Source organism: Carcharodon carcharias, chromosome 12 (assembly GCF_017639515.1).
Source record: "Carcharodon carcharias isolate sCarCar2 chromosome 12, sCarCar2.pri, whole genome shotgun sequence".
NCBI classification, from domain to species: Eukaryota; Metazoa; Chordata; class Chondrichthyes; order Lamniformes; family Lamnidae; genus Carcharodon; species Carcharodon carcharias.
In genome coordinates, this window is record NC_054478.1 from 47,853,373 (window position 1) to 47,868,751 (window position 15,379).

At 41.4% G+C, this 15,379-nt stretch overlaps 1 protein-coding gene across 1 annotated transcript in view; it reads right to left on the reverse strand.

Moving 5' to 3' along the window:
• Positions 1-15,379, reverse strand: part of thsd7ba (thrombospondin, type I, domain containing 7Ba) — a 676,798-nt gene that overhangs the window by 646,854 nt on the left and 14,565 nt on the right. Inside the window, exon 3 of the mRNA XM_041200229.1 lies at positions 12,135-12,383. Coding sequence (XP_041056163.1) covers positions 12,135-12,383 — 249 coding nt within the window. The remainder of the gene's footprint in view (positions 1-12,134; positions 12,384-15,379) is intronic.

The following is a 15,379-nucleotide window of genomic DNA, read 5'->3' on the forward strand; positions in this document are numbered from 1 at the left end:
GAGGACTCGAAACATCAACTCTTTTCTTCTCCGCCAATGCTGCCAGACCTACTGAGTTTTTCCAGGTAATATTGTTTTTGTTTTGGATTTCCAGCATCCGCAGTTTTCTGTTTTTAACTCCAATACCATTGGCTGCTTGTCTGCATTGACCATATTGAAATGATTGTAATATTGATTGATTGTTTGATGCACCTTGTGATACATGTGTAAAAGTTGAATCTGATTTACTTATGTGATGGTGATTTTGAAATGTTTTGGAATGTTCTTCCAGATATTTTATGAATAAAGTATATTTTTCAAAAAAAAGCTTGAGTCGGAATGTCTGGTCTGCGACCAGTTTGAACTGGCCTCGGGAGCCAAGGTAAATCATGGGAAGAGCGAGGCCATGTTCTTTGGGAACTGGGCTGACCAATCCTTTGTCCCATTCAGGGCTGACGGCCTGAGGGTGCTGGGGATATGGTTCAAAGGGACCGGGGCATGCGTTAGAAACTGGAAGGAGCGAGTGTCTATGCTGTAAAGAAAACTGGGCATGTGGGAGCGATGCTCCCTCTCCATTGCAGGTAAGAACCAGGTCATCAGGTGTGAGGCACTCTCGCTGTTGCTGTGCGTGGCGCAGGTCTGGCCCATTCCACACTCCTGCGTGATGGCAATCACCCGAGCCATCTTTTGCTTTATCTGGAGGTCGAAAATGGATCATGTCCGCAAGGACACAATATACAAGCCTCCAGATAAGTGGGGAAAAATGTGCCCAACATCACCCTCATACTGATAGCCACCTTTGTGTGCAGCTGCATCAAGCTGTGCATAGATCCTCGGTACTCAAACACCAAGAGTCACTATGTGCTGAGGTTCTACCTGTCCCCGGTGTTGCGAAGGATGGGTCTGGCCACGCTGCCACGGAACGCTCCAAGTAGTTGGACCATGCCGTACCACCTGTCCCTCATGGAAAAACTTATGCAAAGAAACACCTTTGACCACAAGTCCATCAGGCAGTTGTTGGCTCGTAAGGTCTTTGAGGCCCTGTGGGAAAAGGAGAGGGTGGATTCTATGGGATGGTTCCCCGAGCAGACTGTTAAAGTCATTTGGCAGAATGCCTCATCACCAGAACTTTCCAACAAGCACCAAGGTGTAGATTGGCTCGTGGTGAGAAGGGCCCTCCCCATCAGATCCTTTCAACACTCCAGGAGTCTCACCCCCTCTGCACGTTGCCCTCGAGGTGGCTGTGGTGGGAATGAGACCGTTGTTCACCTCCTTGTGGATTGTGCCTTTGAAAAGAAGGTCTCGAGAGATGCAGTGGTTTCTATCGCGGTTCATCCCAAGCAGCGCAGTGACACAGGACTCTGTGGTCTACGGGCTGTTCCCAGGGGGCACACCGAGACAAACATCAACTGCCGCTGGAGGATCATCAACTCGGTAAAAGACACTCTTTTGGTCTGCCCGAAACCTGTTGGTCTTCCAGTGCAAAGAGTTATCCCCGAACGAGTGTTGCAGACTGGCATATTCCAAGGTCCAGGAATAAGTGCTAAGGGACGCACTAAAGCTTGGGGCACCTGCCGCAAAGGCGCAATGGGGAAAGGTCGCTGTCTAAGACCTTTCTGCCATAGTGCACCGAGGGGCTGGGAACTGTTTAGAGCCCCTCGGGCTGTACAGCTCACAATGAATGTATGCAATGAATACTAATTGTATTATAATTGTATTGAAGCACCTCAGAGTACAACATGATGTATGTTGCTAACTCCAATACCATTGTCTGATTGTCTGTAATGACCATATTGAAATGATTGTAATATTCATTGATTGTATTGAAGTATAAAATCCAAGTGTAAAAGTTAAACTGATTGCACTTTTTGTGATGGTGATTTAGAAATGTTTTGTAATGTTCTTCCAGATATTTTATGAATAAAATATATTTATAAAAAGAGCCTGGGTCGGAAAGTCGGGCAAGATAGGCATGGAAAAAAATTCCTGTAAGTAATTGGGCACGGAGTGGCAATCTGACACAGATTGCTCCTCCGGGGAAGTTATGCCCTGATGTCTAAAATATTGTATGGACATGTACATCTGTAATGCTGACTGCCCAACTGAGAAGGATACTTGGTTGACACTCAGCTCATCTTATTCATAAAAGCTTGGTCCTTGTGGTGAGTCTTAATTTGTTCCAGGATCTATTGACCTTAAAGATATTTTAAAACATATAATTATATCCAAAGGTCAAATCCCAGTGTCTCAACTGACATTTAGACTCCTCATTCATGCAGCATCCCTGATGATGCATTTTGAGTGCTTCTGCTATTTTGGCTATGGGAGAGATGACTAATTGGTCAGGGTGTAAATTGTTTTAATCCATGACTTTCCATATTAATGAAGAGCACGAGAAGAACGTTATGGCCCTGTTGCGGTGGGAACTGAGCTGTAAAATGCAACTTCGGTGCGACCCTAAAATCCTGCCGCTGTTAAATTCTGCCCTCTGTGACAATAACTCCAATGGACTGAGAATTCCCAGTTCATCCATTCTTTAGTCTCTTGGACCTGAGTCGGGGTCTGATAGGATTAAAACCAATTTGTTAGTTGTGAGAAGGGGAAAAAATTTGTATTTCTAAAGCATCTTTTTTAACTTCACAATGTCCCAAGTGCTTCACAGCCAATTAAACACTTTTGAACTCGAATCTGAGGACATCAAACACATGATGTCAATACAAGTTATTTCATTTTTTTTAAAAAGAAAGCTTTGAATTTATATAGCATGCTTCATGATCTTAGGGCACCACAAAGTGCTTTACAGCCAGCCATTGAAGTACTTTGGAAGAATAGTCACTGATGTAACAGCAAATGTGACAGCAAATTTGTGCACAGCAGAATCCTACAGACAGCAATGTGTTAATGACCAGATTTCTATTTTGGTGGTTTTGGTTGAGAGATAAATATTAGCCAGAACATTGAGAAGAGCACTCCTCTCTTGTTCAAAATAGTACCACTCATATTCCAAATTCATTTGCACACACTCTACACAGTTGTTAGTGGGCAAACGCGAAATTGTTGGTGGATAGGTCCTAATTCAGGAAAAGTATTATTACAATATCAGCAACTTGAGATAATTCCAAATTAATGGAAGTAGTCATTCAAATATGAGATTCCATGGAATGCATTTATTCAGCCCAGAAAGACAAAAGGTATGGACACGCCTGCATGGGGGCTGCTCTTCTGAAGTTAAAATTAATTCACTTACTAGGCATTGTAAGGGAATCTATCTTGCAGCTAAACTAAAGCTATTTCTGACTTGGAAGCACTTGATTACCAGAGAAAGCAGAAAGATAGAGTGGAGCAGGAAAAAGAGATTAATTCTTCATCAATCAACTTGATACAGTCTGCAAGGTTTGTTTAATCACTTCATATGTTTTAAAAGTCTCAGCAAATCTACGTTAACAATACAACAGAAATATCTGCAATCTGACTTATCCTAAACCACATGGTGATCAGTTTTTGAGAACAATAACATGTGCATGCAAATCATTTAAAATTACTGCAGTGTGAGTTAGTCCTTTATTAATGGTGGACCTGTGATTGACGAGCTGGATAACTGGAAATAACAATCTACATGAGCTTTGCTGACAAATTATCACGTTTGGAAGCTTTGCAATTGAGTTGGCTTTAACAAGTTACGGTAAGAAAAGGACGCTGCAGCCAAGATTGCATGACAAGTTATGAAGTGAAAGGATTCCAGGTTGTTTATATATTGAAGTTGAGGCTTGTAATTAACTCAATTCTGATTCAGAGTACTTGACATTGGTAGCTATTACCTCAGACAGGCTTTTGGAAGAATGTGTGGATTGTACTATTAATATTGCAGATCTAATTTGCTGAGTATACTGTTTGAAATTGAGTTTCTTTCAAAAGTTTCTGAACAAAAAAGTTATTGGGTACTCCAAAACAGCATCTCTGTATTTATAGACTGTTCACCTGGCTTGCTTATTTTGAGCGCTAATAGTTGGTAAATTTTTAGATAGACATGTAAAAGTTGCAAATTATCACAACAAATTTCCAGTGATTTTATTACAATCATTGATCATTCGGTACAGGGATCATTGTAAATCAATTAAAAGAAGGATCCTTGTGGTTTATGCCCATCATGATAACATGCATGAGCAGACAAAGAGGAAAAAATGAACATAACCTGCCCTTGCCAGCTGCACACTATAAAGGATATTGGATATAAGTGTGATTCCCTGGCAGCAATTTCAACCCAATTGTCTGAGCTTCTGGTGCTTTTATGCAACCTATGAATCCCTCAATAAATAGGTTGCCCGGTAATCACTTTTACATATCAATTACTGTCTCCATTTGTTTATACTTACTTTTTTGGGACCAATCTTTAGAGGTGGCAATCATTCTTTCACTGATATATCATCACAAAATTGAAGTAGCGTCACAGGCTCCTGAGGAGCTTGCTTAGCCTTGTTGTTCATTTTTAAAAATTCATTTACGGGATGTGAGTTTCGTTGGCTGGACCAACATTTATTGCCCATCCCAAGTTGCCCTTGAGAAGGTGATGGTGAGCTGCCTTCTTGAACAGCTGCAATTCATGTGGTGTAGGTACACCCACAGTACTCATATGCTTATTGTACATTATTGAAGCTGGTTAAAACATTTCCTCAATATAGCATATCAATACTTTTCACTTTTTCCTTTTGAGAATCATGTTTCATGTGTTACAGCCCATTATAGTTGCCTTGTAGAATGTTCTACTTCATTCTGAAAATGACCTGAGAATAGAATAAAAACATATTCTGGTTGGATTCAACTAAAGTGTTTTAGCCCTCATTTTGCCACACAGAATCTTATAGACTTCTTGCTCTATCACAGGAAAAAGAAGGAAAAGGGAAGAAGCCACATAGAGATTAATAGCTCTGTCCATGAATTATCATAGACCTCTTTTCATTCTATGTCCCTGTTCAATAGCAAGTCTTTCCACTGGAGATTTACTACATTTCAGTCTGCTTATTGTCTGGTAGAGTTCATGTGCAGCTAACTTTTGCATTGGATCATCTCCCTCTAAGTATAAAGTGGAAAAGATTCAGCAAAAGTTTTTTTTTCCAAATAGTTAATGTTGTTGGACTGATGGGTTTTCTAAAGTCTGCTTCAAGTAATATTCGACATGTCAAGAATTTGTGGATTATGCTATTAATATTAGAGATCTAATTTGCTAAGTATACTGAGTGTATTGAGTGTAGTTCAAAAAACTCTGCACAAAAAATGTACTTGGCTACTCCAAAAGAACATCTCCATATTTATATATTGTTCATCTGGCGTGCTTATTTTGAGCTCTAATAGTTGGTAAAATTTTAGATACTTGTAAATGAACTTAACTTATTGTACAGATCCCAGTGATTCCTTTGGTGCAGCCTTAAGCTTCTATTCAGAAGACCTGTGTTTGAATTCCAGCCTTGGTCAAGCTTATATTTAGCAGGTAATTTTAACGTCTGTGATGCCAGTTTGGCGTATTGGCCACCTCCAGCACAAAGTGAACATTTGGATATGCTCTTCTCAGTTTTCTGACCATTCATGCTAATCCCGGGCAGCGCATGCCTAATGGCAACACAGGAACAGGAGTAAGCCTGATCCTCCTTTTAATTAAATTATGTTAATCTGGATCTCACCATTTACCTGCCTTGTTTTCATATCCCTCAAGTTATCTGGCCTAACGAAAATTTTCAATATCCGCCTGCCAGGAGCAACACAGGCTCAAAGTCATCCTTCAACTCAGCTTCACTCAGTGACTGGGTTTTAGGACAACAGTGAGAAAATGAAACCATTAGTGTTACTATTTATACTGCACACTATACTAAGAAACTGTAAATGTCTGGCAATGGATCGCAAGGCATTAATTCAATCAAGCAGTTCTGCTGACATTCTTGAATTGCTCACTCAAGCTTCGTTGTCAATGCACTTGTTTAAATGACAGCCTTAAGCACAATGATGTAATGCATTGCTAACTGTCTATGATATTACGTATGGATTATTGTAGATGTATTTCTCTGATCTACAATATAATATTTCTATGTAAATCTATGGTGTTCGAGATTCCAACCACCCACTGGGTGAAAAATGTTTTCCCCAAATCCCCTCTAAACCTCCTGCCGCTTACCTTAAATCTCTGTCCCCTGGTTATTGACCTCTGCTAAGGGGAAACATTTCTTCCGATCTACACTATTTTTGCCCCTCATAATTTTGTATACCTCTATCAGATCCCACCTATCTGTGATTTTCTGTGCCCGCTGGCGTCAGGCGTGTTCAGTGGCATGAGCAGACAATAGGGCACAATCGGTTTCATGACGGTGTGAAACCAGTTCGTGGTTGTGTTCTCTGCCATCGGGAACTTCGTTGTAATACATGTAACATCGGCATATCATTATCAGGCCTGCCTGCCGGAATCGTCCCCCCGCACCACTTGATCGTCCGCCCAGGTCAGCGGGAAAATACGCTGACGTGCTTCACATAAGCAACATGCACCTGGCGGGCTGCACTTTGCTCAGCACTTCAACGTTTGTTTGCCTACCTTCCTTCGGTTAGCACTCGCAGTAGTCAGTGCCAGGCTTCACAGACAGCACCATATCACTTTTAGGGGGGCTCATGGCAGGTCTTTACCTACCAGATCAGCCATATGTGGGTGGCTTTTCAATGGCTGCAGGGCGAGGGCTGCACAGATGAGATCATTCATCCTCTACCTGCATAGGATGGCCAACCTCTTCTGTGCAGCATTGGTACTGATCACCACTGCCACCGCCTCCCAAATCTAGTTGGTCACGCTGCCCATCCTGTGGCCAGAATGCAGATAGAGGACATCCTGGCAGAACTCCACAGCATCCAAAAGGCGTTCCAGTGACGCATCACTAAACCTGGGGGCTGCAGTCTTTTTGCCTTTTGTGGACATCTTCCCTGCAGTAGTCATGGGCTGGAAGCGCTAGACTTTAAGTATGGTGCCCAGTGTGATGAAATGGCAAGGTAATGGCATGGTGGCTGAATGGAACAACGTGATTCCCAGGAATGTGTAACTAATGCAGAAAGTTTGGGAAGATACGGCAAGAAAACCTGCCATTGCGGTTTTTTGCCCCTCATAATTTTGTATACCACTATCAGATCCCACCTCAGCCCTCTCTGCTCCAAGGAAAACAATTCTATCCTATCCAGTCTCTATTCATAGCTGAAATGTTCCAGCCCCGGCAACATCCTGATGAATCTCCTCTGCGACCCCTCCAGTGCAATCACATCCTTCCTATAGCATGGCGACCAGAACTGCACAGAGTACTCCAGCTGTGGCCTAACTAGCATTTTATATGGCTCCAACATAGCCTCCCTGCTCTTATATTCTATGTCTCGGCTAATAAAGGCATGTATCCATATGCCTTCTTAACCATCTTACCTACCTGTGCTGCTGCCTTTAGGGATCTATGGACATGTACACCAAGGTCCCTCTGACCTTCTGTACTTCCTAGGGTCCTACCGTTGATTGGGTATTCCCTTGTCATGTTAGTCCTCTCAAAATATATCACCTCACACTTCTCAGGATTAAATTCCATTTGCCACTGCTCTACCCATCTTACCAGCCCATCTATATTGTCCTCCAATCTAAGGCTTCCCTCCTCACTATTTACAACACCACCAATTTTCATGTCATCTGTGAAGTTACTGATCATACCTCCTATATTCATGCCTAAATGTAGACTACAAACAGCAAGGGTCCCAGCACTGATTCCTGCAGTGCACCACTCATCACAAGCTTCCAAACGCAAGAATAATCTTCGACTGCCTCCTGCCACTAAGCCAATTTTGAATCCAATTTGCCAAATTGCCCTGGATCCCATGGACTCTTACCTTCTTGACCATTCTCCCATGCGGTACTGTGTCCAAGGCCTTACTGAGGTCCATGTAGACTACGTCAACTGCACTGCCCTCATGTACACAACTAGGCACTTTCTCGAAAAATTCAATCAAATTTGTTCGACGTGATGTCCCTCTGACAAAGCCATGCTGACTATCCCTGATTAATTCCTGCCTCTCCAAATGGAGATTGATCCTGTCCCTCAGAATTTTTCCAATAGTTTCCCTACCATTGATGTTAGGCTCACTGGCATGTAATTACCTGGTTTATCCCTACTACCCTTATTGAATAATGGCACCACATTCACTGTCCTCCAGTTCTCTGGCACCTCTCCTGTGGCCAGAGAAGATTTGAAAATTAGTGTCAGAGCCCCTGCAATCTCCTCCCTCACCTCACATAGCAGCCTGGGTTACATCTCATCTGGGCCTGGGGATTTATCCACTTTTAAGCCCGCTAAAACTGCTAATACCTCCTCTCTTTCAATGCTAATTTGTTCAAGTATATCACAGCCCCCTCCCTGATTTCTACACCTACATTGTCCTTCTCCATAGTGAACATAGATGAAAAGTAATCATTCAAAACCTCACCTACATCCTCCAGCTCCATGCACAGATTGCTACTTTGGTCCTGAATGGGCCTTATTCTCTCCCTGGTTATCCTCTTGCCCTTAATATATTTTTTAAATGCCTTGCGATCTTTGTTTATCTTGCCCACCAGTGTTTTTACATGCCCCTTCTTTGCTCTCCTAATTAGTTTTTTTTAAGTAACCCCCTACATTTTCTATACTCTTCTAGAGCTTCTGCTGTTTTCAGCCCTCTGTACCTGCCAAAAGCCTCTTTTTTTTCCTTATCCAATCCTCTATATCTCTTGACATCTAGGGTTCCCTGGACTTGTTGGTCCTACCCTTCACCTTTACGGCCCTGAACTTTCACTATTTCCTTTTTGAATGACTCCTGCTGGTCTGATGTAGACCTTCCTACAAGTAGCTGGTCCCAGTCCATTTTGGCCAGATCCTGTCTTATCATATTAAAATTGGCCTTCCCCTAATTCAGGACCTTTATTTCCGGTCCATCTTTGTCCTTTTCCATAACTACCTTAAATCTTACAGAGTTATGGTCACTATCCCCAAAATGCTCCCCCACTGACACTTCTACCACTTGCCCGGCTTCATTCCCTAAGATTAGGCCCAGTACCACCCCTTCTGTTATAGGACTTTCTACATGCTGGCTCAAAAAGCTCTTCTGGATGCACTTTAAGAATTCCACCCCTTTAAGCCTTTTACACTAAGACAATCCCAGTTAATATTGGGGACATTGAAATCCCCTACTATAATTACCCTATTATTTTTACACTTTCTGAGATTTGCCTACATATCTGCTCCTCTATCTCCCCCTGACTGTTTGAAGGTCTATAGTACACTTGTGATGGGAAAATGATTCTGAAGCATGCCCACCATGCAACTTTAAAAATAACAACACATTCTCTTTTTTATTTAAATACCAAAGGAGAAAAACATAGGTAGCTATTATTTACATTAACACTTTAAAAAATGGAAAAGTGTAGAAAGCAGTGACATTTTCATACATGCATTGTTCATCTTAATTCACCTCTCACAAATAGTGCTTAGTGAATAATGAATTGATAGCGACTTTGTTCAAAGTTGTGCTTTAGGTTCTAAAGCTATACACTCCTAAAATAACCAGAGTATCACACAAAGGAATGGTGAGTTTGAGGTACTGGACACTAGTGTGAAAGCTTACCATAACCCATGAATTGAAGGTCATCTCGCACTCCCAAATTAATATCCCCCATACAGTACCTCAGCACTACCACCCAGCTTGTAAAGGTAGACTAATCTGGGATGCAATTATGATAATCCTCTCCCAAACTGCTATCTGTGCCTGCTTCATGAGATTCTGACAGAAGGTACACTTCTGTGCAGCATGAGTAGTAAGCCTATCAGTTTTCCTCAGTCATGAACATGTAATTATGATAGTACATGTCTTAACGACAACTGTTTTAAAGGTCCATTTCTGATTGCAAATCTTTACATTGAGTTTAAAAGCCTTTTTTCAAAATGAAAGTATGGACAGAGAACATGGAACCTGTGTTTGTTCAAACCTTGTCAGACTCTTATCTCTAGAGCTGGCTATGAAGAGTCATTAAAATGCAAAGACCCGTCCAGGGATGTCCATTGAATATTATAAAAGGTGTGAAAAGACTCTTTTACTTCTGAGGGGACAGGTGGTAGGAAGGGATTTCAAAAGGACCTAAATGTAATCAACTACTTTGCCTGGTGAATCAATGACTCCTTGAAAATTAACATTTTTATGATTTCTGAGCTCTGTCAAGGAGGCTGTAATAAGCTACCTTGAGTGGCAGAGTGCAGAATCCCCAGGGAGAATTCAGAGACAATATTAAAGAGAGTACTTTGCCATGGGAGGACAAAGAGGAAGGTATTAAGAAATCACCTGCAGTTCTGCTGACAGAGTCCAGTCAATCTGCAAGTGCTGTAACTGCAAAATTAGTGAGGAATAGGAAATATTTTCTCTCTCTCAAAGACCTGCTGACCTTCTGAGACCAAGTGAAAAGGCAAACCCCCCAAATATTCAACTACAGAAGCCATCACAGCTGATGAAGACAACTCTTCAACTTCAACCCTTCACTCCAGATAACCAACAATTCACCTACAAGCTACGGGCCTGCAACAATATCTTAACTGACTGAACTGAATTTCCTCTTAATATGCTTTATTCTTATCTGCATTTAATCTTTGTGTGAATTTAGTTAGTAACGGTATCACTTTTGCTTAAATCATTTCAGCAGTAGTTTCATAATGAACTAAATTTTATGGTGTTTAAGAATAAAGCTTGACTGTTGGGGTTATTTTAAATCGAATCATCCATAAATTTAAAAATTAAAAAATACACACACACCAATTCATAGTCCATGGACCTCTGAGGAAACGTCTTTTTACGTGGTCATGATATAAGTTCAACCTTAGGTTAATATTTAATATCGGAGCTATGAACCAACTAATCACATCCAGTAAGATCACCAACTTCCATTTCCAGTTGAAAAAAAAGTTGGAATTCAAATTTGGGCCTTTTAGTTGAAATATTAATGCTCTGTCACAACAGCTAAAAAAAACCCCTTCTAAGTAGCACTTTCAAGCTTTCTTAAAAATCACAAGCTGTATCCTTCCTTTCCAAAGCTCTAGTTGTGTTGCTCATTAGTTTGTAGTCTTTTTGCTCCTATTTCCATTTTGGACTTGAGTATTAATCTCAACACTGCTAATAAACAAAATTTCAATAGCTAGGGCAGAAAAGATCATTGCAATGATCAAACTAACTAAAGCTATGATAAAATTGATCAGTTGTAAGTTTAGTTCAGCTTAGTTTTCAAATGAAAACATTCCTTCACAGCTCTTCCTAATAAATTTATACTTGCTTAGGCTCAACAAAGCAGTGCACAACCTTAGTGGCCTGTTTGACATTGAGAATTTGAGCTTTTCAAAGTCCATATCCTAGCCATCACCAAAACAGTCTATGCTCACCTCCTTAACATCTGCTTCCAACCTCACTATACTGGAAATCCCATCAACTTTTTGTCATCCTCAATATCTCTAAAACACGATTTACTGCATCTCAAGTTCCACAGTATGTATTCTCTAGCTTGCCCAAAGCATCAAAATCCACAGCCATACCCCATCCCTTTCCCTGACTAGCTCTTTGCCTTCAAATGCTTTGATTTCAAAATATTCTTTATTTTTAACAAATCCCCTCCACTCATTCTGGTTCTTGAATTTCTTCCAGTTTAATATATTGGCTGATATCCTATTCTTCCAACTGTAGTCTAGTATATGTTTCCACCTTCCTTCACCCAACTATTAGTCCAGTGTCTTTAATGTTCGTTGCTCTGCACTCTGGGATTCTCTTCCTAAACTTCACCAGCTTGCAATATGTTTAACCACCTTCAAATCCATCCTCACTGTTCTCTACCACCACACCTTCTAATTACCTCCATAAATCTTTTAACATCTGCTAAGTGTCTAAATCTCCATTCTGCCTATGGCCTTGAGATATTTTGCAATAATAAGACCATTGTCTAAGTACAAGTTGGTATATTCCAGCCCTGCAAAACTTCATTTAGAAAATGTACAAGTTTTAAATTGTTTGTAGGTATAAACTATAAATATGGTATTATTTAAAACTTTAATATTGTTTTTGAAAATAATTAAGTTACAGGTCAGACATACCTCAGACATGATGGTAATCCTTGCCCTCCAATATTACAAGTTTCTTTTTCCTCGAGACTGGGACAATCTTTGCCACTCCCTATAGCTACACGCTTTATAAATCGAATCCTGCTTCTGTATCCCGGAGAATAGTCAGATGATTGACAGGTCTTAGTGCATGAACTCCATCCAGACCATTCAGAAAATTCACAGTCACGAGGCATAATGCATGATTGAAAAATCGCGAGGGTGTCACCATGAATACAAAGGCTAAAGACAAGAAACAATGAGACAGTATGTCAGTATTACAAAATCTAAAAGACTTCAAGCATATCATGAGATTTCAATCCTTAATAAAAAATGAAAAGTTACTTATAATTGTGCAAAAATCAGGTCGTTGTACATACTGTTGTGGAAGATTTCATGGATCCTACTAACACAACATTCCCATCTTAGTCATTCCACTATCTGGTTGGACACTTTGATTAACACTCATGAGGCAGAATTTTTCCATCGGCGAGCTGGGGGCGAGGCCCACTCGCCGACGCAAAAATGATGCAGGATGATGTTGGGGAAAACCCCCAATGTCATCCCGCCCCATTTAAATATTCAGGAAGGCGGGTGGACAGTGCGATCAGCTGTCTGCCCGCCGACCTGTCAATGGCCAATTGAAGCCATTGACAGGATCATTAAGGCAATAAAAGGCCCTGCCCGTCCAAGCTTAAGGTTGGTGGGCAGGCCAGGAGCCCCGGTGGGTTTCTGAAAAAACATGAAACCTCATCCACTGGTGGGATGAGGTTTCATGTCCATTTTTAAAAAGTGTAATAAAGTTTTTGTGATATTTATTAACATGTCCCATCTCGTGTGACATTGTCACATGAGGGGGACATGTTAATAATTTTTTTATTAATCTATTTTTGAAGTTTGAAACACTGTCAGCAAACTCCCTGAGGCAGCACTTAGTCTCAGGGAGCTGTGTGCTCTTTCACGTGCATGTGTGAAAGAGCGCATTCTGACAGTTGGGGAATCCCTCTGCCCCCGTGCATAGCGCTTCCCGTCGGGCAGCCCACTGGGTGGGCCTTAATTGACCTGCCCACTTAAAATGACGGTGGGGCCCATTTCGGAGGCGGCGATTGGCTGCCCACCCACCGCCAAGCCGGTGGGGCCCACCCGCCCATCAAGGGCAAAATTCTGCCCATGATTTCCTGGCTGATCTCTTTTTAATAAAGTGTTCCTGAAGTGGGAATAGTCAAAAGTTGAACATGATGATTGGCAAATACATGAAAAAGAATCTGCAGATTCTCATTGTAAAACAAATGCTGGCTGCACCCGGGAACTACAATAGCCATTGCATAGATTTTACCAAAATAGTTTACTTGTGAAGGAAGTTAACTCCATAATCATTGTCTCCATGTTCTTGTCATTTCATCAACATGCATTTAGAAATAGCACAAAGACAGTAGTATTACGACATTAATAACCTAATGTAGTGCCACAATTTACTCACATTTCTGATGATTAATTATATAATTGTACCAGCAAAAGTAATGGACCAACACCTCCAGGGGTTTAGTCTGCCATTGATGGGAAAAAAACAGGGCAAGAAAAAAGAATAATGATACTACATATCCATTGCCAGAATAGCATTCTATTTATAGCTCAAATAATTAAATTACTAAATATAATTGCTAATTATTGTTGAGTGGTATTTCTAAACTTGAAACCCTAATTAACTAAATAAAGTACAATAGAGTTGGCAGGGCAGATGATGTGTTGCAGCTGTAGCATTTGGGAGCTAGTGGACACCAGTGTGTTTCACGTCAACCATATCTGCAGTGTCTGCAAATCAAGGAACTTTGGCTAAAAGTTGATGAGCTGGAGTCCGAGCTTCAGACACTATGGTGCACCAGGGAGGGATATTTTGCTCTTTGTTCCAGGAGGCAGTCAAACCACTTAGGTTAGGTAAATAAGATTTAGTCCATGGTCAGGGGCAGGAGAATATGACTATGATTGAGGCAGGTATGGGAACCCAGAAAGTAGCACTAGAGGACCATCAAACCCTGCACTTGTCCAACAGATTCAAGGCTCTTGCAACTTGTGTGGATGAGAGCAGGGGCTTCGGGGAGGATGAGCAAACTGACCACAGCACCACGGTAAGGGGTCATTCAAGTGGAGGTAGGATAAAGGAATATAGTAATAGTAGGGGACAGTATAGTCAGAAGGATAGATCCTGTTCTCTGCAGTCAAGAGAATGAGTCTTGAAGGCTATGTTGCCTGCCTGGCGCCAAGGTTAAGGATATCTCCTCAGGGCTTAAGAGGAATTGGAGTAGGAGAGGAAGAATCTACTTGTTGTGGTCCACATAGGTACCAACCACAGAGGTAGACCTAAGCTCAAGGTTTTGCTCAGGGAGTATGAGCAGCTAGGGGCTAAATTAAAAAGCAGAACGACAAAGGTAATAATCTCTGGATTACAACATAAGCCAAATTGGTACATGCAAGAGGACACAGAGACAGTAACCATCACCCAGAAGAGTGAGCGAAAAGAGGACCCAGAGATAGTAACCACCCCACCTAGAGGAGTGAGAAGACCTGGACGTAGTAACCACCACCTAGAAAAGCAAGTAAAAAGAGGGCGCAGAGTCTCAGCTAGTCACTATGTTTTGAACATATAAATTGAGAAATTCTCAGTGCGACCAACACTGAGTGTATGACTTCAATGGAATGTGGAAGTTTGGTGAGCTGAGGGAGTTTGATGAGGAGGGGAGGGAGGTGCTCTTTGCTTTTTCTAACTCTTTCACAGGTTCTTGCTCTACTACAGGGGGAAAAACTATCTGTTTGGTTAGTATCTGATAAGTGGCCAAAGTCTATTCTACTCCTAAAGTTTAAAATAGTACAGGAAATTGTGATGGGATTAATAAATATATAAAAGAAAATAAATAATTGAATAAAATAATTAAGTAATAAATTAAAGCACATAAGGATGGCAAGACAAGTGATGTGTCATGGCTGCAGCATGTAGGAGCTCCTGAATGCTGGTGTGATCCAGGGCAAACACATCTGCAGTAAGCGCCTACACCTTGTGGAGCTTCGGCTCAGAGTCATTGAGCTGGAGGCTGAGCTGTAGACACTGTGACACATCGGGGAGGGTTGGGGGGAAGTTACCTGGACGCTTTGTACCAGGAGGCGGTCACACCCATTAGGATAGAATCTTCTGATTTGGAAGGTGGTCAGGGACAGAAGGGTGTGACTATAGCTGAGGCAGGTAA